This window comes from Panthera uncia, chromosome A2 (genome assembly GCF_023721935.1).
Source record: "Panthera uncia isolate 11264 chromosome A2, Puncia_PCG_1.0, whole genome shotgun sequence".
Classification (NCBI taxonomy): domain Eukaryota; kingdom Metazoa; phylum Chordata; class Mammalia; order Carnivora; family Felidae; genus Panthera; species Panthera uncia.
The window spans coordinates 6567631-6590017 of NC_064816.1; the positions used below are offsets into that span (position 1 = coordinate 6567631).

The 22387-nt window shown below is 40.9% G+C and overlaps 3 protein-coding genes and 1 pseudogene across 5 annotated transcripts in view; 3 read left to right on the plus strand and 1 right to left on the minus strand.

The window, feature by feature from the left end:
* The window catches only part of EIF3G (eukaryotic translation initiation factor 3 subunit G), a 767140-nt gene that overhangs the window by 357015 nt on the left and 387738 nt on the right, over positions 1 to 22387 (minus strand). The gene's annotated exons all lie outside the window — the stretch shown is intronic.
* Positions 364 to 3849, plus strand: LOC125930597 (zinc finger protein 426-like). The gene is made up of 4 exons (XM_049642482.1): positions 364 to 547; positions 1182 to 1270; positions 1914 to 2040; positions 2702 to 3849. Exons 1-4 carry the CDS (start codon positions 364 to 366, stop codon positions 2749 to 2751), a joined length of 450 nt encoding a protein of 149 aa, XP_049498439.1. The 3' UTR covers positions 2752 to 3849.
* Positions 1953 to 22387, plus strand: part of LOC125930556 (zinc finger protein 177-like) — a 29267-nt gene continuing 8832 nt past the window's right edge. Inside the window, exon 1 of the mRNA XM_049642427.1 lies at positions 1953 to 2040. The gene's annotated coding sequence lies outside the window, so the exon portion shown is untranslated. The remainder of the gene's footprint in view (positions 2041 to 22387) is intronic.
* Positions 3315 to 11093, plus strand: LOC125928727 (zinc finger protein 559-like; annotated as a pseudogene).

The following is a 22387-nucleotide window of genomic DNA, read 5'->3' on the forward strand; positions in this document are numbered from 1 at the left end:
CACATCACCTTATGACGGTCATCCAGGTATGTTAGAGAGTAACAGTAACCTCAGGAGTTCAGGCTTTTGAGGTAGAGTAACCTGTATTCAGACTCTGGCTCTTCCTAATTGGTGATCTTGGGTCAGTGACTACTCCTGTCTCAATGTAGGTTGCCTCAGCTGTTAAATGACAGTAATAGTAACTATGTTGATAATCCTTTGGGCTACCACTGCTTGTGGCACATAATAGGTACCCCGTAAATGGCGATTGTTATGTATATTCCTGTAGTATACTACTCTACAGTTTCTAACGGCTTTTGTGTAATACAGTTTTATCTTTTGCAGAGAGCTGACTAATGAATAATGCTTCATGATAGCTGAGTGATGCCTGTTGCTTCAAGATTGATGGTACGTGGCGAGAATCCACTGGTACTTAATCAAGAGGAATTGAGATTGACCTCTCCGCTAAATTCAGACACCATCTTGAGGGACTTTGGGAACGAGAAGAGTTCAGTCAGATTTTACTGTCATACCCACAGGATGCCAGCCATTGATCTTTTCTCCTGTGGTAAGTCCTTGTTGATGCTCCTGTCAGAGACTGCTTTAAACTGGCCTGTGAATGGCCTGTCTTGTCAAGGTCTAAGCAGTCTTGTTTCTGTGCTGAGAGAGGGCTTAAGTAGATAAGAACGTCCTGATATCTGAATCCTTAGATTTGGGAAGGAGGGATAAGGATGTGGGAGATGTTCTGCTTAATCAACATGAGATTCTTTTTTTACGTGAGATTCATTATTGTTGGCCAAAGAAAACAACAACTTTGGGGCACCTGGGAGGTCCAACTTCAGCTCAGGTCATAATCTCACGGTTCATGAGTTGAAGCCCTACGTTGGGATTCTCTCTCTCTTCCTCTCTCTGCCCCTGCCCCTGCCCCTGCCCCACATCTGCTCTCTGTCTCTGTCTCTCTCTCTCTCAAAATAAATAAATAAACTTAGAAAAGAAAACAACATCTTTACCTATCTAAACTTTAAATTTCATTGTCTATAAAATGGGAATATTAAACTCTTCCTCCCAAAGCCCAAACCCTCCTTCTGGTTTCAGATGAGGCAGGCTGCTTAGCATGTGTGTCAACTCTGGAGTGGCTTCTAGGCTTGTGAGTAGAAACTTTGGGTAGCCTGGGTTCTCAGGTTTTATTTCTTCTTCCTAAGGTCATCTTTGTCAAGATTTTTTCTGTCTTCATGAGGAGAAATCAGAGGGAGAAAGGACAGTGACTAGGTGTCTGACAAATTATTCTCAGGTAAGTAGGAAGTTTATTCTTTTATAAAAGTACATGTTCTTCCTGCCAGATAGACATGTTTTTTCCTAATAGAACACAGAGTTTCTTTGTGCATATAAGGCCTGCATACCCAGCTAAATTTCCTCAGGTTTCAGGATATTTTATGTGGTTGACAGATGACATAAGGAGATGATACTATTATCGCAATATCTACTAATTCAGTCCAACTCTCATTCATGTTGATTGTGTGCTCTTGTCTTGCTTTGATACTCTATGAGGGAGTGGACATGTGTCTTTCAGAATTTGTGCTGTCCCTGGAGGAATGATTCATTCATTGCCAGCATTTATTGTGTCTGTAGTGTACTCAGACCATGGTAAGTCCTGTCATTAGAGAAAAATAAGATTAGAAAAGAGTACAATGTAGCTGTGGTGAGATACCTGCAGTCAGGTGAATGAGGTGCTCTTAAAGCTACATGACTGGATGAGCTCACCAGTGAATATATCCAGGTAGAGAGGAGAATGGGCATGAGGACCATCAAGCCCTGGAAGAGATGATGGGAGAACATGGAAACCTGTCTAAGCTTTGGGTCTCCCGTTCTCTTTCTCCAGTGAACATTGGTTTAGATGGCAATTGCTTGATGCCAGAATGTTTGTGATGGTTTAGGATCTGGTGATCCTTGAGGATGTGGCTGTGGAATTCATCCAGGAGGAGTGGACTTTGCTGGATCCAACTCAGAGAAACCTGTACAGAGATGTGATGCTGGAGAACCACAAGAATCTGGTTGCAGTAGGTAAGGCTGGTACCATTTCTTCATTTAGCTTTTTCTGGAAGAAATCTTTCCTTTTTTTTTTTTTATTTAAAGGTAGGCTCCATGCCCATTGTGGGGCTTAAACTCAAGACCCTGAGATCAAGAGTCGCATGCTCTACCGACTAAGCCAGCCAGGCGCCCTTGCTTAACTGTGTCCTAGTGTCTGTGCCGACTACTGGCAATGCAGTGGTAAAAAGAGCAGATGTTGTTTCTGCTCTCACTGACCTTACCTTGAAGTGACTTCCTCTTGAAAACGAAGATCTGTTCATTGTACTGGCCTTATTGTCTGTGTGGATTGAAAGGCTTAGGACTTAACTTATATACAAGTTTGAGCCTGGGTTTTAGGGGAAAGATCGGCACCTCTTTTGGTGAGCAATGAGGAAGTGTGTGCTTGTATTTTAGTTTCATTTGAAAGTTTATTGGTTTGGAAAAAAAAAAAAAAAAGAAAGTTTATTGGTTTGATAAAGTTGGCACAAACATTTTGTTTCTCAACTTCTACCTGACTGTATCTGGTGTCCCTGCAGAGCAGAATCTTGGTCCTGGTTTGTGGAACTATTTGTCATCCCTTGCATGTTCTTCTTACATCAAGTGTCTTCCTCTGTGAGCCAGGTGCTAGCTATGCAGACCTGTTCTGATCTTTCAGGTGGAACAAGAAGGAAAGCTGAGGATAGTGGGAGAAGTTCTGCAAAGTAAGGGAAAAGGGAGATGTGATTCTTTATGAAAAACAGCAGGAATCCATGAGAGCTACAGTCCATTTGGAAATGTTGAACAGGAAGCTTTTGAAGATGGATTTTTCCTGAGAATGCTGGTGCCTTTGGTTTCTGAGGTTCCTTGGGTCCTTCAAACTTCTCTTTAACTTTTCATCTACTTTCTGAAACTTCCTTTTGACCTGACAGTAAGATCTATTTCTTCTTTAAATTCTACCTTTAGTTCTTCATTCATTTTCTTTCAGCTTTGTTTTCCTGGTTATGTTGCTCTCTGTTCACCATCAGTCTCCACATGTATAGAATCATTTCTTAGAGAATCACTTACCAATTTGACCAGCACCCTTTTTCAATGCCAAACTCTTAATATAGTCAGACTTTTCAATCTCTGTATGTTCATGTCTTTTTTTATTTTGTAATCTATATTAAGTCAGTCTTTGAAAGTAAATAGGCATTGGTCTTTATTTTTAACTTCTTTCCATCATTTATTCCTCCAAGACCTTAATTTTTTTTTAATCTTATTTCAGATTGGGAGATTTGTCTTAATACCAAATGGTCAGCACCTCAGCAGAATATTTTGCAGGGGAAAACACCCAATGGGTAGAAATGGTGAGATTCATAGTGTGTAGTTCCTTGCCTTCCACAACAGTGGAAGTTTGGAAATTCCATAAGATAGAAAAGCAGCACAAAACCATAACAGACACTTGGGGCTAGTGTTATTCATCCTAAATGAAACCGTTTCTCATAGAGTCTCTGAGCATTATGAATTTGACAAGTACTTTAAACACTCCCCAAAATACATTCACACATTGTTAGCTCAATATTTCATATATAGAATTCAGATAAAGTTTTTGAAAAGTAATTTCATCTTGATCAATTATCAGCTAAATGCTATAAGAATCCCTGTGAAAGTAAAGACTACAAAAGGAAAAAAAAGACTGCAAAAGAACTGTTTAGCAGAATGGTCTCTTCATTCTGCCTGAAAGCACTCAGGTCTGGAACAATGCATTACATACAGTGAAAATGGAAGAGAAAACAAAAAACTTTAGTCATACTGATTGGTTTCCTCTATAGTATAACAATTCAAGGCAGAGGGGAGGATCTCTGAATGTAATAAAGCTGGAAAACTTTTATAAGACCTCACCAATCTGTTCATCAACAGGAGAGAAACACATTGGAGAGGAATTGTTTAACCATTGGGAAGAAACCTTGAGTGAACACTGCTGCTTTAAGACTTACAAGAGAGCTCACAATAGAAAGAAAACTTGTGTGATCAGTGTGTAAAAGCCTTTACAAAGAACTCTGCCTTTAATCCATACAACAAAACTGATAATGGAGAGAACCCTCCTAACTGTAATCAGTGTGAAACACCTTAAGCTAAAATGCACATCTGGTTCACAGGAAACCTTGTACTCCAAAGAAACCTTATAAATGCACTGTCAGAAAGGAATTCCTTCTTCCTCACACCTTAGGGAATGTGTAAAATTCATAGTGGAGAGAGGCCATATGCCTTTAAGAAATGTGGGGAAGCTATTTATCATTCTACAAGCCTTTTTGTACATGTGCAGATTCGCAATAGAAAAAAGGTCCTATAAATCTAAAGAATGTCGGAAAACCTTTAGTTGATCTTCATATCTTATTCAACATTTAAGAACTCAAAATGAATTAATGCCTGTGGAATGTAAGAAATTTGAGAAAGCTTTTTCTTGTTCCCTAGATCTTGCTAAACGTGTACAATTTTATACTAGAGAGTAACATTATGTTTGCAAAGAGTATAGTAAAGAGTTTACTTGTTTATCAAAACTGAATACTCACATGCGAATTCACACTGGAGAAAAACCACAAGTGTAGTAAATGTGAGAAAACCTTCACTGATTCTTCAGGTCTTAAAAAACACAGAGGAACTTACACTGGAGAGAAGCCTTATCAATGTGAGGAATGTGCAGAAGTGTTTGTTAGGTCATCACACCTTACTGTACATATAAGAACTCACACTGGTGAGAAACCTTATCAATGTAAGGAATGTGGGAAAGAAAGCCTTTAGTAACTCATCTTGCTTTGAAAATCCCATGCAAACTCACCCTGAAATGAAACCCTAAGATTGTAAGCAGTGTGGGAAAGCCTTTAAATTCACAGTGTAGAAAGACATTTTGAACGTGAGGAATGTGGGAAATCATTTAGATATTCCTCATACGTTAGTCAACATGAAAGAACACATACTGGAGAGAAGCCATATGAATGTAAAAAATGTGGGAGAGCCTTCACTATTTCATCAGGCCTTACAGTACACGTGAGAACTCACACTGGTGAACGACCTTTTGAATGTAAGGAATGTGGGAAAGCCTTTACTCAACCCACATATCTTATTTGACATTTAAGAACTCACAGTGGGGAAAAGCCATATATAGATGAGGAATGTTTAGTACTTCATGCCTTACTAAACGCATAAGAATTCACACTTGAGAGAAGCTTATGCTTGCAGAGAATGTGGGAAAGCCTTAAATACTTTCTCTTTTTAACTTGTACTAATTCATTATAAAGGTAACCTTATTATGAGGAATATAGGAAGCCTTTAGCTCTGTCTTGTATTTTACTGTTCAGCTATGATTTCACAGTTGTGAAAAATCTTATAAATGTAAGAAGGGTAGGGGTTTTTTTTTGTGTGTTTTTTGTTTGTTTGTTTAGTTTTATCCTTCATTTGGGGGAAATATGAAAGCACACATTTGGTTTGAAAATGTGTGCACACATTTGAAAGCACACATAGGATTTGAAGAGATCCTATGACTGAAAGAGATATAGGAATGTCTTTGATCTTTGTTATTAGGAACAAATCTTTGTTCTTTGTTATTAGAACAAAGTTGGAGGACTGAAACTGCCTGCCTTCAAGACTTACTATAAACCTTGGGGCAGCTGGCTGCCTCAGTAAGAAGAATGTGATCTTGGGGTCGTGAGTTTGAGCCCCATGTTGGGTGTAGAGATTACCTAAGATTAAAAAACTAGATTTACTATAAAGCTACATTAATTAAAACAGTGTGGTATTGATAAAATAATAGATCAGTGGAACAGAACAGAGAGCTCAAATAGGCCACATAAATAGTCAACTGATCTCTGACAGAGGAGCAAAGGCAGTGGAATGGAGTAAAGATAATTCTTTCCAACATATGGTGCTGGAACAACCAGAAATCCACATGCAAAACCATGAATTTTTACAGTCTATATTTATAAAGATTAATTCAAGATGCATTATAGACCTAAGTAGAAAACACAAAACTATGAACTCCTAGAAGATAACATAGGAGAAAACCTGGATGTCCTTGGGTGTGGCAGTCCTTTTTAAATATAACACCAAAATAAATAAATAAACAAATAAATAAAACACCAAAGGCATGATCCATGAAAAGAAATAATTGATAAACTGGACTTTATTAAAATTTAATATGCTCTGTGAAAGACATTGTCAAGCAAGTGAGAAGACGCACAGGTTGGGAGAAAATATTTGCAAAAGACGTATTTGGGTAAAGGACTGTTATCCAAAGTATACAAAGAATATTAAAACAACAGTGAGAAAATAGCCTATTAATAATTGGTCAAAGACCTTAACAGACACTTCTCCACAGAACATGTACAGATGGCAAATGAGCATTTATGAAAAGAGGCTCCACACCATATGTCACCAGAAAAATGCAAGTTAAAAGGAGATCCCACTACACATCTATGAGAATGGCCAAAATCTGGAACACTAACAGCAACAAATGCTTTGCTGGTGGGAATACAAAATCATACAGCCAGTTTGGAACAGTTTGGTGGTTTCTTATAAAACTAAACATACTCTTACCAAATGATCCAGTATCTAGGGTCCTTGGTATTTCCCCAGAGAAGTTGAAAACTTCTGTCCGTTCAGAAACCAGCACATGCATGGTGTTGGGTTTTTTTTTTTTGTTTTGTTTGGTCATGGATGTTTATAGCAGTTCTATTCCTAATTGCCAGAACTTCAGTAGGCAAATGAATATCTTCAGTAGGTAAATAAACAAACTGGTGCATCCAGACAATGGAATATCCAGCATTTGAAAGGAATGAACTATCAGGATTTGGAAAGACCTGGACGCACCTTTCATACACATTACTAAATGAAAGAAGCCAATCTGGAAAGGTTCTATCCTTTATGATTCCAACTCTATGACATCCTGGAAAAGGCAAACTTGGAGATCAGTGGTTGTCAAGAGTGGAGGGAGGTGGCTGGGGGTATGAATGGGCAAAGCACCTGGGATTTTGAAGGCAGTGAAAATACCTTGTATGATGCTATAGTGGTGAATATGTCATTCTATATTTGTCGAAACCATAGAATGCACACCAAAAGTAAACCCCAGGGGACTGTGCCTGATTATGACCTGTCAATGTTGGCTCATCAGTTGTAACAAATTAACCACTCAGGTATGAGATGTTAGTAATGGTAGAGGTTATGCATGTGTGGGGGCAGGGGTATATGGGAAATCTGCGTACCTTGCCCAATTTCACTGAACCTAAAACTTGTTTAAAAAAAAAAGTCTTGAAGTGAATAGAGATCTTGAACCCCCAAACTGTGGGCAGGGAGCAAGATGAAATAGGTCTCTAAAACTACTCAGTTAAAAATATGGTCCTACAGGAAAGCAAGTATGATTCAGGTAGCAGAACTCTGCAAAGAATCATTGCTGTGGCTCAGTAGTGCCCCTTAAGGAAAAGGCAAGATGTTCCTGTTTGACTTTCAGAATTGCTATGGACCATTGGCTGCAGTGGGTCTTCCATTCTTCCCACCCACCCACCCCTTTCTTTCTATGATAAGCAGCCAGCATTTTATTATTTTAAGTTTATTTAGTATTTTTTTCAGTCTTCTCTTCACCCAGTGGGGCTCCAACTCCCGACCCCAAGATCAAGAGTCATGTGCTCTTCCAACTGAGTTAGCCAGGTGCCTCCCACCCATTTCTTAATATGAATATCTCTTCTGATTATCCTTTCCTTCTCTCACAATTATATGTTGAGTGTGTGGGGAGTAAATAACTTGTCTCTTTACTTCACAAATCTCCAAATTGAGAATAACATACTCAAGCCAAACCTTTTAAAATAGCCTTTTCCAGATTGGCCCTGACTTGGATGTTAAGATCCTGGACATAGAACTTGAGTCTGATACTATAGGCACAAGATTTTGGCATGGTTTTAATAGGCAATGACTATTGTATGTGTGGAGGTACATAAACAATTTGTGGCAGATTGATGGTTTTAAAACATGGCCCCCAAATTCTTTGACATTGTTGCCTTCCCTTGACTTTTACCTAGAGGAGTACAATATAAATGATGCCGTATAATTTCCGAGTCTAGGCCATAAGGGGCCATGCAGTTCCCTCCTGGTTATCTTCGCGTGTTCTCTTTTGGGATACTCCCAGTTAGTATTCTTTCCTTGGAAACAAGGAGTTATGCTGTAACGTGGAGGGGCTACGTGGAGATGCTTCTCTCAGCAGTCCAGCTGCTCTCAGCCTTCTAGCCATTTCAAGGAAGGCACCAGGTGCATGTATGAGTCCCCAGATGACTCCAGCCCTTGGCTTGAGCTGTGTGAGTCTTCCCAGGTAAGGAAGGCCCTGGTCATTGTAGGGCAGAGACAAGCCATTCATTCATTCCCACTGCATCTTGTCCAAATTCCTGACCTATGAACTGTGAAAGTAACAGAGTGGTGGTGGTTCCACACCAGCACTTTTCAAACTTTTTGACTTCAGGACTCCTTTACACTCTAAAATTGAGCATCTTTATTTTATGGGCATTGTATCTACGAGTATTTGACATATTGGAAAATAAGACATGTTTTAAGTTTTTATAACTAATTTCACAGTGTACCTAACATTTATGAATAACTTTTTCAAAATGATAACAAATGTGAGAAGTGAGAGTCTCTTCTTGTCCAAACTTCAGTGAGGGTCCTGAACCTTCTCCTAGGTCCATCTGTGCACTTCCTTGTAAAATCCAATTATAGCAAGAACCATGCTAACTCAGCAAGAGTTCCCCATTCTCCATTAACGAGCATTCTTGATACCTAGTTGGGTTCCTCATCCTCCACCGTCCTTCAGGTGATTTCTAATCACCCTGGCCTGTCTTCAGCAAAGATTCTGTTAGGTCAGTTCAGCCAGAATCCCCCTTATCCCTGATCTTTTCTCAATAATTTTCCACCCACTGACCTGTGTATCCTGTTCCTTGGCTGTAAGTTCCAACTTACCCATGCTGTATTCAGACTTAAGCCCAATCACTCCCCCTCCCCCTCACTGCAAAATCTTGATGCAGTTGTCCCTATACCTGTCTCAATGGTGGAAAAAGTCCACTTTACCATCTTTAACAGGTGTCTTTAAGTATTTTTTTCTTCCTTGCCAGATGAGTGACAACTTTTACAAAAAATTTTTATAAATCATTTTGCCTAGCTTAATGACAACTGGAGTCTCGTACCTGCTTCTGAATTAAATTTTTTCCCGTAAGTTGTTTCGGATGAAGTATATATAGAAAATTCGGTTTCAGTGAGATATATAATTGGAAAAAAGAAGTATTTTCACATAATTTTGGATATTTGGTACTTCACCGAAACTCAACTAATGTAGTTTCTTAAAGATTAGTTGCACTGTGGAGTATGAAGTTCTGTCAGTGAATTCTTCCTATTCTGTTACATTCAAGTCCATTGATTTTTCTTGTATTTTGAATCGATATTTTACCCATGCACGACCTTGTGCCATCATGTGTTAGTCATATGGGAAATAGTTCACTACATTATGCATATTTTTCAAATGTTGGCCTATTTTATTATCCAGCATCAAGCGTCATACACTAATACAATTATTGATCATAGCAGAAAGGTGTGTCAATGTTAAGAAACAGCCAACATCATGGTCCCAGGTATATATTTTCTAAATATTCTGTTGCCTCAAGGACATTTTTAAGGAAAACTGGATTTTTTATTTCTCATGAATATGTGGCAGTAAGGAATACAGTGTGGCACTTGCTGCTACTGTCTTGATTTCTGCTAAGGTGCCAGCACTTTTACCCACCATTGCTTTTATATCATCAATATAAATGTCAGCATGATGAAAAGGTAAATAATAGAACTATTTTAACAATAGGCTTGGCCTCACAAACTGAAAGTGTCTGGGGTCCCTCAGCAGGCTGGCAACCACATTTTGAGAACCGCTATTATGTATGACCATGTTTGGAGTGGTTTGTTATACTGCAGAAATAACTATAACAGCCTTAACTCTCTTCTTCATTATTAGTCTCTTCAGTGGTCTAAACTATTAACTGGGAAAATCCAGGGTTCCAGTGTGCTTCAGAAATTGGCTTTCTTTTTGCCCAAGTAGAGTATGTGTGTTAAGGGCTCAGACTGGAGCCTGACTAGAGCTGGAGTGTGGGTCCTGTCCCTTGCTGCTTTTGAGCTGTGTGTTTGGGGTACTTCCTTAGCCTCTCCTAAGCCCCATTTCCATTTGTTAAATGAGATCGTTAATATGTCAGATGCTTTTGTTGCTAAATGCCACAGAAACAGATTTCTAACAGTTTTGACTTAAAAGGGCTGGTGAGAGCTCACAGTTATTTTGCACTTACTGTATGCCCTGAAAGCTTTCCATGGATTGAGTCACTTCATCACAGCTCTCTGAGGGAGCCTCTGTTCTTACTCTGTTTTATGTGATTTATATGACATGAAGTATCCTCTATCATTTCTGTTGGATTCTAGTTCAGTGTTTCACTTTAAACCATGCAGTTTTTAGAGCTAACAGGAACCCTAGTCACTGACTCCAGGCTTTGTGGCCTCATCCAGAATTAACAATAGCCAAATTGTGTTCCTCCAGGTTCTGTATTACAAGTGGACAGATTTTCAGAATTATTGTGTTCCTCTGGGCAGAGAACTCACAATTAGAACACAGGTATCTCCACACAGAAACCCATTGTTGATGTTGCAGCTGACCCAGAACTGCCAGCAGAACTGAATCTGCCCTTGCTTTCAAGATGTGGCCAACAACTGATTGTAAAGAATGTGAAACACGCATTTTGACGAAAGTGAATAGTTAGGACAGTAGACAGTTGTAGGCTGGGTCTTGACAGGAATGAAGACAAGCCCGTGGTTTTGCAGCTGTGAATGAATAATTTTTATGAGTTTTTTTAATAGTTTTAATAATTTTTATCTCCCTATTTTTACTCCTCCCGTTTATTTCCCCTCTCTTATTGTGGAAATTACACAGCAAATTTCATCCATTTGATTTCACATCATGCACAGTCTTTTTGTTGTTTTTCTAAGTTTATTTATTTTGAGAGAGAGAGACAATGTGAGTAGGGGAGAGGAGAGAATCCCAAGCAGGCTCCCCTCTGTCAGCACAGAGCCCGATGTGGGTCTCCATCTCTATGAAAGTGTGAGATCATGACCTGAGCCTAAACCAAGAGTCGGACCCTCAACCAACTGAGCCACCCACACGTCCCTATACAGTCTTGTTAGACATCAGATATTTCAGAATATGAGTATGACAATAATTAAGGACATGATTTTATTATTATTAAATAAGGACATTATTATTATTATTATTATTATTAAGCCACTTACTCACTAGATCCCAAGATAAACCTGAAAACTCCCCCCAGTGGTTGGTCGCAGAGACCTATTAAGTCAGAGTAAAATCATACCAGAACAAGACTGACCTTTTTGCTTCTTAGTAGTTGTTCAGATTTAGAGCCACAAAAACTCCAGGAGAAATAAAAGGGATGTATATTTTCTCCTTTGTTTTGCCACTAGTAACAGTACAAATGATTTAATTTCAGGTAATCCCAGTTATATGTGTTGATTTTTGAGGAATCTACAGAAAATGAAAAATTTGTTACTGTCATCAAGAGTACATCTGTCTACTATAAAAAAAACTTAGCATTTGACAAGGGAAGGTAGATAATTTTAAAGTATACATGAGCATTTAATGAAGCCAGAAGTTTTAGTTTTGGAATCCTGAAATCCCTCAGGTTTAGTTTCTGGAAATTTGTATTGAAATACATCTCCGTTCTTACCCCATATGTGGTACAATGATCTTGGTATTAGTGGTGAGAGGGACTTCTTTTTTTTTTTTTAATGTTTGCTTATTTATTTGAGAGAGAGTGAGCAGAGGAGGGGCAGCACTGACAGCAGAGAGCCCAATGCAGGGCTCGAACCCAGGAACCGCAAGATCATGACCTGAGCCAAAGTTGGATGCTTAACCGACTGAGCCACTGAGGTATTTTTGTTTTTTAAACAAAAATTCTGGGGCGCCTGGGTGGCTCGGTTGAGCGTCCGACTTCAGTTCAGGACATCTCACAGCTCGTGAGTTCGAGCCCCATGTCGGGCTCTGTGCTGACAGCTCGGAGCCTGGAGTCTGCTTCGCATTCTGTGTCTCCCTCTCTCTCTGCCCCTAACCCACTCGCATTCTGTCTCTCTCAAAAATAAATAAACGTTGAAAAAAAAATTTTTTTAAGAAAATTCTAAAGTAGGAATTTTTTTTTTTTTTGATCTGAAAATTTGGTCAGTAATAATGCACAGATTGGAAATGCAGAGGTTTCTAATCAAAGAAGAGTTACCCATTGAGATTGAAGGCTTGTTTTCAATTTGAGGTCTTATTTTTTTTGTTTTGTTTTTTTAAAGAGATCAAAGATTCTAGGCAAATGCATGGCAAAGTGTTCCTGGATTTGTAGGAGCCTATGGTGGCTTGGTATAAATGTAGTTATTCTAACATGACTTTTACAAATGCTTGCGAGGAAATCTCCAGCATTTCTACACTGCTTACCCTAAACCTAACTGGACTGTCAAAGCCCATAAGGTTCCCAGTAAGAGAAGCCTATGTCATTAGTTCTCAAATGAGATTCATACAAATGGGAAATTCATATCTGGTGCGGTAGTTTGATGCCAACCCCATTCATGTCCCCAGGTTCTGCTTGGCACTTTGAAGGCATCTTGTGTGGGTTCCCTCCACTTACCTTTGACATAAAAATTGGTGCAACACCCCACACCCACTCTCCTGCCCCAAATGTTTGCATCCATGGGAGGTGGGGTCAGCCCTTTGGTAGTCTTTTGAGTAGAAGAACATTGAGGTGAGGGTCCAGGATTGTTCACTGTAGCAGAAGGGAGCAGAGCAGGCAGTGAGAAGAGACATTCCACTGTCTGAATTTCTGGACCATTTGGTTCTCTGGAATTTCCTTCCTCCCCCCCCCCCCCAACCCCCCTCAGAAACAGTGAAATCAAGGAATCCGATTTCATTAGCTGTATGTTTATGAATAAACAGCCTGACCTCTGCATCTGCAGGTGCACCTTTGTCACGACCTCTAGAAATGAGAGGTCCTGGGTTTCCAGTGCAGTGCATAAACACAGATGGTCAGGATAGAGTTATTGGCCAAAGCTGTGTGTTGGCGGGGAGCTCATGAGGGCTAGGGCATTTTACTTCTGTCACAAAATATTCTTTGTCCACAGAACAAAGCCAAGAATCAGTGATCAGTAAATGTGTGTAAGCATCCTCATAGTTCACCTAACAGTACCGTGTCTTGCTGTGCTCATTATGTAGTGAAGAAAAGAACCTACCCTCTTCAAAATCTTTTTTTTTTTTTGGGGGGGGGGGGGTTTGGAATGTAGGTTGAAACTTTTCCATTTTTTTAAAGATTTAAAAGCTTTTGAAGTTTAAATAATCTCTATACCCACCAAGGTGCTTGACTTTACAACTTCGAGATTGAGTCACATGCTCCACTGACTGAGCCTGCCAGGCTCCAGAAAACTTCCCATTTTAAAAACATGGTTCTGATCTGTAAACTTAATATTAGTAATAGAGTCCCTGGCACTTAAAGGGCCTTCAGTTTACTGGCAGGTATTTTCTGGAGCTGGTCTGCCTGAGAAGCACAGCCCACCAGGAGGTATTGAGATTTCTTTTAACCACAGATCTCCACTTCTAGGTACCACCATTAAATAATATTAACAGTGGTCCTCTTCATTATTCTTAAATCCTTCTGTGTCCAGGCAGATGTTTTATTCATGGGGGTGTCAAGAAAAGGCTCAACAAGGGGCTATGGAGGTTTTTATAAATCCTGAGTTTGGAGTGTCTAAATGTAGTAATAACCCCAAAGCACCTTAAAAATGTATCCTTTTCTCTACTACCAGATTGGGATTTTTTTACTTTTAAGTGTTTATTATTTTTGAAAGAGCACAAGCATGAGAGGGCCAGAAAGTGGTTGACAGAGGATCTGAAATGGGCCTGACTACAGTGAACCCTATGTGGGGTTTGAATTCATGAACCCCGAGATCATGACCTCAGCTGAAGATGCTCAACCAAGTGAGCCACCCAGTGCCCCAGGATTTTCACTTTTAGATCATAGTCTCTGATTATGCAGATTTAAATCAATCCTCAGTCCTCACGCCCCTGAGAAAATACCATTTCTTAGGGTTGTAAAGCACTGATTGAGACCCAAAGTTTACAGGGTTCTTTTAAGTCTAGTTTTAAGATACATGCTTTTAAATGTTTATTTTTGAGAATGGGGGGAGAGGCGGAGAGCGATGGAGACAGCTTGTTATGTATCCTGCACCTGAGAATAATGCTGTGTTAGAAAGGGGTCATACACTGCCCAGGGCCTGACACTTGAGGAAATGTTTCTGGTATATGCTGTGTGCACTCTGTTGTTGCATTTTGGCTGCTCTTTCCCATTGGTCTTCCTCTGCATAGCTCCTCCTTGCTTGGAGTGGAGAGTGTTTGGACCTTTACCTAGGTGTGCTTTGATTCTTTGTTAGAATAAGCTGGGGGGGGAGGGAGGGGGGAGGCAGGGAGGGGAGGAAAGCCTGATCCCAACAAGAGAAAAGGAAAGGGAATAAAGAAAAACAAATAGAGAATCAAAAACCCGGAAAAACTAATAAAAAAAAAAAGGGGGAGGGGGGGAGGGGAGAAAGGAAATGAAAATTCAAGCCTGATCCAAAAAAGAAAGAAAAGGAAATGAAACAAACAAGAAACCCTGAGCCTGATTCCAAAAGAAAAAAAAAAAAGAAAGAAAAAAAGTAAGCCCAGGGGCTCCTGGGTGGCTCAGTAGGTTGAGCGTCTGACTTTGGCTCAGGTCATGATCTCACACTCCGTGAGTTCGAGCCCCGCGTCGGGCTCGTGCTGACAGCTCAGCCTGGAGCCTGTTTAAGATTCTGTGTCTCTTTCTCTCTCTCTGATCCTCCCCTGTTCAAGCTCTGTCTCTCTCTGTCTCGATAGATAAATAAATAAATAAACGTACGTTAAAAAGAATTCTGTGTGTGTGTCTGTCTCTCTCTGCCCTTCCCCCACTCACTCTGCCTGCCTCTCTCTCTCTCTCTCAAAAATAAACATTAAAAAAAAAAAAGAAAAGAAAAGAAAAAAAGTAAGCCTGGTCCTATTTCCACCAGAACTGCAGGTGTCATTTTGAAGCACTTGATTTTCAGTACACTTGGTGCATGCAGGGTGCTGGCCATGCTGGTCTGATGTAGGAGAGTCCCACTGCGTTGGCTCAGCGTCAGTCTTGGCCCAGTAAATAAGCAGTTGCCGGGCCCAGGGGGATGGAGTTTGGTGTAAGCAGGGCCCACCTCCACTGGGGGCCGCTTTGCTGCCCTCCGAAGTCCCACCCTGCTGGTGTTGGGGGTAAATGGCGCCACCCCAATCTCATCCCTGAACAGAGGATCTCACAGCCTCCGCTGTTCAGGCAGCCCTCACAGAATAGCGAGGGCAGTCAGCTTGCCCTGCGCCACAGCTCTCCTGCTTTTTTTCTTTGGCGTGACTGGCATTCAGAACTCGGAAGTCTTAAAGGACCCAGCACCACACGGATCCACTCCCCTCTTCCGGTGTAGAACCTCTCCACGGTCTGCCTGAAGTCCTCTGTCCCTGAATAATAGTACCATGTCTGCTGCCTGCACAGTGCATAGAATCTGTGATGTAGCACCACTAAAATCAGCAAAGGTTAGGGGCATCTGGGTGGCTGAGTCGGTTGAGTGACTGACTGCGGCCTAGGTCACGATCTAGCCATTCCTGAGTTCAAGCCCCGCATCAGGCTCTGTGCTGACAGCTCAGAGCCTGCAGCCTGCTTTGGATTCTGTCTCCCTCTCTCTCTCCATCCCTCTCTCTGTCTCTCTCAAAAATAAATAAACATTTTAAAAATAATAAATAATAATTAATTAAAATCAGCAAAGGTTAAATTTCCTCAGGGTGTGCCCCTGTCCCCTGCAATGAAAGGCCTTTTGCTGCCGCCTGCGGGGTCTTTTGTCCTTGAGGATAAGTATGCTACGAGTATGCCAGGAAAGGAAATGTTCTTTCCCAGTCTGCCCCCAAATCACTACCCCATGCTGTGCACTCCGGGGGGGCCAGCTCCCTCTCCCTAGGAGCACGCACCCCAGCTCCACTCTGAAGAAAGTTGCACACTTCCAAAACCTCAGAATGTGAGCTCCAAACACTGTTTGCAAAAAAAAAAAAAACAAAAAAAAACACCTGTGACTGTCAGTACTTCTTGCTCCCCAGTCTGTGGTCCACAGAGGTTTTCCTCTTGTGCGAATGGATGCTGCACTCTCTTAGCCCCTCTCTCTTTCTCCATCTTGTCTCTCCAGGGAGAGGGTTCCCTCCCTCTCCACCGCACCAATTTTTCCTCTCCCCCATTTCACTTCCATGCACCTCACACCTGCCATACTGTCTCCCTCCTTCTGCCAGTCTGCAGATTGATTTCCTGGGTGTTCCAACTGATCTGACCTGAATACAACTGTGATTGAGGGACAAGGAAAGCCCCGGATTCCCCTACTTCTCCACCATCTTAACTCTTCCCCCATATTGTTTTTGAAGTATGTATCACTTTGGTTTTTGTTCATCCCCCTCTCCTTTCTCCTTTTTATTTTCTTTTTAATTCCATTGACTTAGTGGAGATACTAAGTCATTTGTCCTTAAAATGTTCTCCATTATGTATTTGGCTGATACCGTGTCTTTGTGTTTGATCCCTATATTTCCTGTTAAAAGTAGCTAGTCTAGAAGCTTGACTAGATTCAGGCTTGATGTCATAAATTTGCTCTTAAACTAACGGAGATGTTTTAACTGGATTTAGGATTCTAAGTTGATGGTTATTTTTTCTTGGCACAGTGAGGGTACTGTCCTGCTCTTGTGTGACATCCATTATTGCTGTCGGAACTGGGTCGTCGCTTGTTTTTCCTTTTTGGATGATCTTTGTTTTCCACTGGCTGCTCTTAAGGTGGTGGTGGGCAAAAAAATTAAACACCGAAGAAGAAAAAAATTATAATGAATCTAGGTGTGGATTTCTTTTTATTCATCCAGGTTGGAATTTATTGTGCTTTCAGAATCTAAAGGTTAGTGTCGTTTACTAATACTAGGAAATTTGTAGCTAGTTTCTCAGCAAACGGTGCTAACAAAGTTCTAATCTGGTTAGAACTTTGCATTGAGTTTCTTTCTGACTTCATGAGTATGTTTTTCCTTTCTAGAAGTTATATTAGCTTTCTTAAATTGCTTGACCATCTTTATAGCATCTTACTCCATATTCATCCGAATTTCTCTTAATTTAACAGTTTTTTATATTCCCTGTCTAAAAAGTTGAATATCTGAAGTAGTATTTTTTGCCTTTACTTCCTGCTGCCTGTGTTTTTGGCTGCTTTTCTTTCATGGTACATTGTGTATTTGCATTTATAACATTTTAAAGTGTGGCTTTCTCAATTTACTTAGAACTTTATGTGAGGGAATTTTTTGAGGCTTGGCTTGAAGTTGAGTTTTCCAGAGATAAGTCCATTTGCTCATACGAATTGCAATTAGTGTGGCAATGCCACCTAGGACCCTCTTGAAATGAAATTATGCTTTTTAAAAAAAATTGTTTAATGTTTATTTATTTTTGAGAGAGACAGACAGAATAGGAGCAGAGGGGCAGAGACCGAGAGAGGGAAACACAGAACTCAAAGCAAGCTCTGGGCTCCAGGCTCCACACTGTCAGCACAGAGCCCGACACAGGGCTCAAACTCACAAACTGTGAGATCATGACCTGAGCCGAAGTCGGATGCTTAACTGACTGAGCCACCCAGGCGCCCTCGAAATGAAATTATTCTTGATGTTTTCTGGACTACATGAAGAATGTGAATTTGGACTAAAACCTAAGATTTGCTTTTGCTACTGAATCTGATGCCAGAGTCTAGACAGGTGCACGTCCTCAATGTCCCTTTCTGCATGGAAGTTTTTTTTCTTTTCCTTAAAAGTTTTAATTATGGACTTTCAAACATACTCAGGAGTCAAGAGTGCTATGATAAAATCTCCCTGTACTCATCACCTATCTTCAGTGATTACCAGTGCTTGCCATTCTTATAATGTCTGTTCCTCCCTTTGTATATTATTACTGAGTTTTATTTTCCTGTTAGAACAAATATCAGACATCATATCATTTTGCTCATAATTTGAGTTGTCTCTCTAATAGAAAAGGACGTGTAGGGCGCCTGGGTGGCTTAGTTGGTTAAGCATCCAGCTCTTCTTTTCAGCTCAGGTCATGATCTCACGGTTGGTGGGATCAATCCCTGCATCGGGCCCTGTCCCGACAGCACTGAGCCTGCTTGGGATTTTCTCTCTCCCTCTCTCTGACCCTCCCCTGCTCATGTTCGCTTGCTCGCTCTCTCTCTCTCTCTCTCAAAATAAATAAACATTAAAGAAATAATAATAATAATGGGGCACCTGGGTGGCGTAGTTGGTTAAGCATCCAACTCTTGGTTTCAGTTTAGGTCATGACCTCACAGTTGATGACTTCAAGCCCTGCGTCAGGCTCTGTGCTGACAGTGCAGGGAGTGCTGACTCCCTCTCTCTCTGCTTCTTTCTGCCTCTCTCTCTCTCTCCAAATAAATAAATGAACTTTAAAATTTTTAAATAATAATAATAAAGTAAAAGGAAAGGACAGCATGAGGATATAACTACCTAACCCGGTTTGGGGCTAAACGAGGAAGGGAGAGCTGTTACAGATCAAGAGACTAAGGAGGCAGTCCACTAATAAAAATAAATGTTTAACAGAAGTTTTTAGCATTGTCACAATACCGTTATCACACTCCCTAAATGAACATTTCTTGATATTTTCAGTGGTCTTTGGCTACAAGTAGTTGCACAGGTTGGGTCTATCACTCCTTGCAGCAAGGCAGAATGCACAGCGTTGTGCACCGGGGGACCTCTCAGTCCAAGGGTGTTAGACCTCCAGGGTGTGAGCTCGTGGCAGGTGCTCTTGGTGGAGGGTTCCGGATTAGATGTTGTCAGGAAGTGAGGGCAATTCTGCAATCGAATTTATTAGTAAAGCTTACCAAGAAGGAGGGAAAATAAACCAGGGGTGAAGCTGTAATTGATAAGGAAGCAGCGTTGTTCATTTTGGCCAGAAAGGGGGGACGCTGAGTCATTTCTGAGGCTTAGATAATGTTCTGTGTTCAGACATGACTACAGAACAGCCCTGTTGTGTCTTCGTATGCCGTGGTCAGAGTGGCCGTGTCTGCTGTTGCTGTTCTGTGACGTCGTTCATGTTCAATAGAACACACAGGCCTCGCTGATGGTCCCAGGGCTGCTCCTGGATGTCAGGGGCTGCTTTTCTCTTTGCCAGTATCATCTAATACCCAGTCTGTGTTCAGTTCCCCCGGAATGTCTCAAAGTGTGTTTCTGCAGTTGGTGTTGTTGGAATCGAGATGGAAGGTCCACACGCTTCTGTGAGCTGTTACAAGTCCTTCCTGTCTGTCCCCCAGACTGGGTTTGGCTGCTTGTATCTTCGTGATATCATCTTATATCTTCATGATGTTAACATGTCCCCTCAGACTCTTTCTTCTGTAAACTGCTAATTAGATGAAAGGATTTGTCAGGGGTTTTTTTTTGTTGTTTTTTTTTTGTTTTTGGCAAAAGTACTTTATAGATGGTGCTGTTTCTTTTTACATCATACCAGAACTTACCTGCTATCCAGACATCATCTTTGTGATGTTAAGATTTATCACTTGGTTCCAGTGTCAGCTTGATCCTTCCTTGATAAAGGTTCCCAGCTTATCTATACAGTCTCCAGTTATCCCCCTAGTTAATAAGACTCCTCATTAATTACAAAAGGAGAAAATGGTAACTTCATCGAAAAACCTGTGGCATGCCACCTTAACCAACTGACCATAGTTCTCACCTATAATGAGACAGACTGGCACCTAAGGCCTCCTGAGGTGGCACGCTGAGGACAGTCATCAGTCAGGTAGTCCTTCATCCAAAACTGAACTTCCTGGGGTGCCTGGGTGGCTCAGTCGGTTGAGCGTCTGACTTCAGCTCAGGTCATGATCTCACAGCTCATGAGTTCGAGACCCGCATCAGGCTCTGTGCTGACGGCTCAGAGCCTGGAGCCTGTTTCAGATTCTGTGCCTCCCTCTCTCTCTGCCCCAACCCACTCGCATTCTGTCTCTGTCTCTCTCAAAAATAAATAAACATCAAAAATTAAAAAACAAAACAAAACTGAACTTCCTGAATCTAATCATGAGAAAACATCAGAAAAGCCAAAACTGAGGTGGAGTCCGTCAAACATCAGACCTGGACTCTTTGTATCTTGAAAGATGAAGAATGGCTGAGGGATGGGTCCCGATTAAAGAAGCATAAAGAACCATGGTTTGAGGGCATGATGCCGTATGGGAAATTTAAAAAGTGATTGCTGGAGGGGCACCCAGCTGGCTCAGTCAGTTGAGCGGCCAACTCTTGATTTCAGCCCAGCTCATGATCTCACAGTTCATGAGATCGAGCCCCACTGCGCTGTGCCTGCTTTGGATTCTCTGTCGCCCTCTCTCTCTGCCCCTCCCCCCCAATAAATAAATACACTTTTAAAAAGGTGATTGCTGGAGCACCTGGGTGGCTATCAGTTAAGCGTCCGGCCTAGGCTCCGGTCATGAGCTCACGATTCGTGAGTTCAAGCCCCACGTTGGGCTTTGTAATGACAGCTCAGAGCCTGAAGCCAGCTTTGGATTCTGTGTCTCCTTCTCTGTCTCTGCCCTACCCCTGCTTGCACTCTGTCTCTCTCTGTCTCTCAAAAATGAATAAACATTAAAAAAACTGAACAACAAAAAAAATGATTGCTATAAAGGATATTACTGGACCAGTTAGTGATATTCTGCATAGAGAGCGTATAATATTAAATCCATGTTTAAATGTTCCTGATTTTGATCACTGCGGTTATGTTAGAGAATGTCCAAGTTCCTGGGCCACTCTGAAGTATGTAGGAGAAAAGGGTCATGGAATCTGATATTTCTTCTCGAATAGATTCTTCTCAATAACATTCTTGCTGAAGCACAGAGGAAATCGGGGGGGAGGGTGTGAGGGAGAGAAGACAAATTTTAATGGCAAAGAATCTGTGGAAGTCTATCATATTCACACAGATCTTTCTTCCTTTTAGTTTTAACATATTTTCAAAATTGAAAACTATAAGCAAACATCCCCACTCTCTTTTCCCCTAATAATTGAGTAACCACTGATTGTTATTGCTTAGATTCATTAATTTACTATTGGTTGCAAATGGTGACTTTCTGACTCTAGCATTTTCTTTATAATAAACAAAGCTTATAAAGCATGTACAATTCTTGTATAAAGAAGAACTCTTCCCCATCACAACAACTTAGCAGTCGTAAACTATTGTTCATAAAGGAGAGAGAGAGACACATGCTTGATTCTTGCCTCTCATGAATTTTCAGAATTATGACTTGATATCCTGGCCTTCTCCAATACTGACCATTAAGGCTTTTTTTAAATATCATTATGAACTCATGATTTTGTTTTACATTTGATGATTTCAATTGACTGCAGTCATTTATTAAATTGTTCTTTTCTTTTTTAAGATTTTATTTTTTTGAGTAATCTGTACACCCAGCATGGGGCTCAAACTCACAACCCTGAGATCAAGAGTCACACGCTCTTCTGACTGAGCCAGCCGGGGGCCCCTAAATTATTCCATCTTAAGCCAAGGAGAGCTCCTTTAAGTTTTCTCCTGTGTATTTTTGACACAACTCCATTAGTCTTTGCTGGGATTCTTACTTTCTGCTATAAGATGTTCCAGACTTGGGGCACCTGGGTGGCTCAGTCGGTTAAGCATCCGACTTCAGCTCAGGTCATGATCTCGCCGTTTGTGAGTTCGAGCCCTGCATCAGGCTCCATGCTGACAGCTCAGAGCCTGGAGCCTGATTCAGATTCTTTGTCTCTCTCTCTCTGCCCCTTCCCTATTCATACTCTGTCTCTCCCTCTCTCTCTCAAATAAATAAATAAATAAACATTAAAAAAATAACTTAAAAAAGATGTTCCAGACTCACCTTGAACACTTCACATTCTGCACTGGACTCAGCTATTTCTCAAATGAGCCTTGGTTTCTTTCATGGGCAAGTGACATTTAGAGGCATTCTGGAACTAGTGGGGGCTCATTGCTCCTTGCAATGCCTATTGGCCCTAGACATCTTTAGGAGTTTGGCCCAGAAAAAAGTTTAAAAAGAAAAAGAACATATTAGATTTCTAATTCCTAGTTGTTCTTGGATAGGGAGATAAAATCTTAAGGTGAACTGTACTGTGTGTGTGGGTGTGTGGTCCCTCTGAAGCTAGTATGAGGAAGCTTCTAGGTTGTAAGCATTGAATATC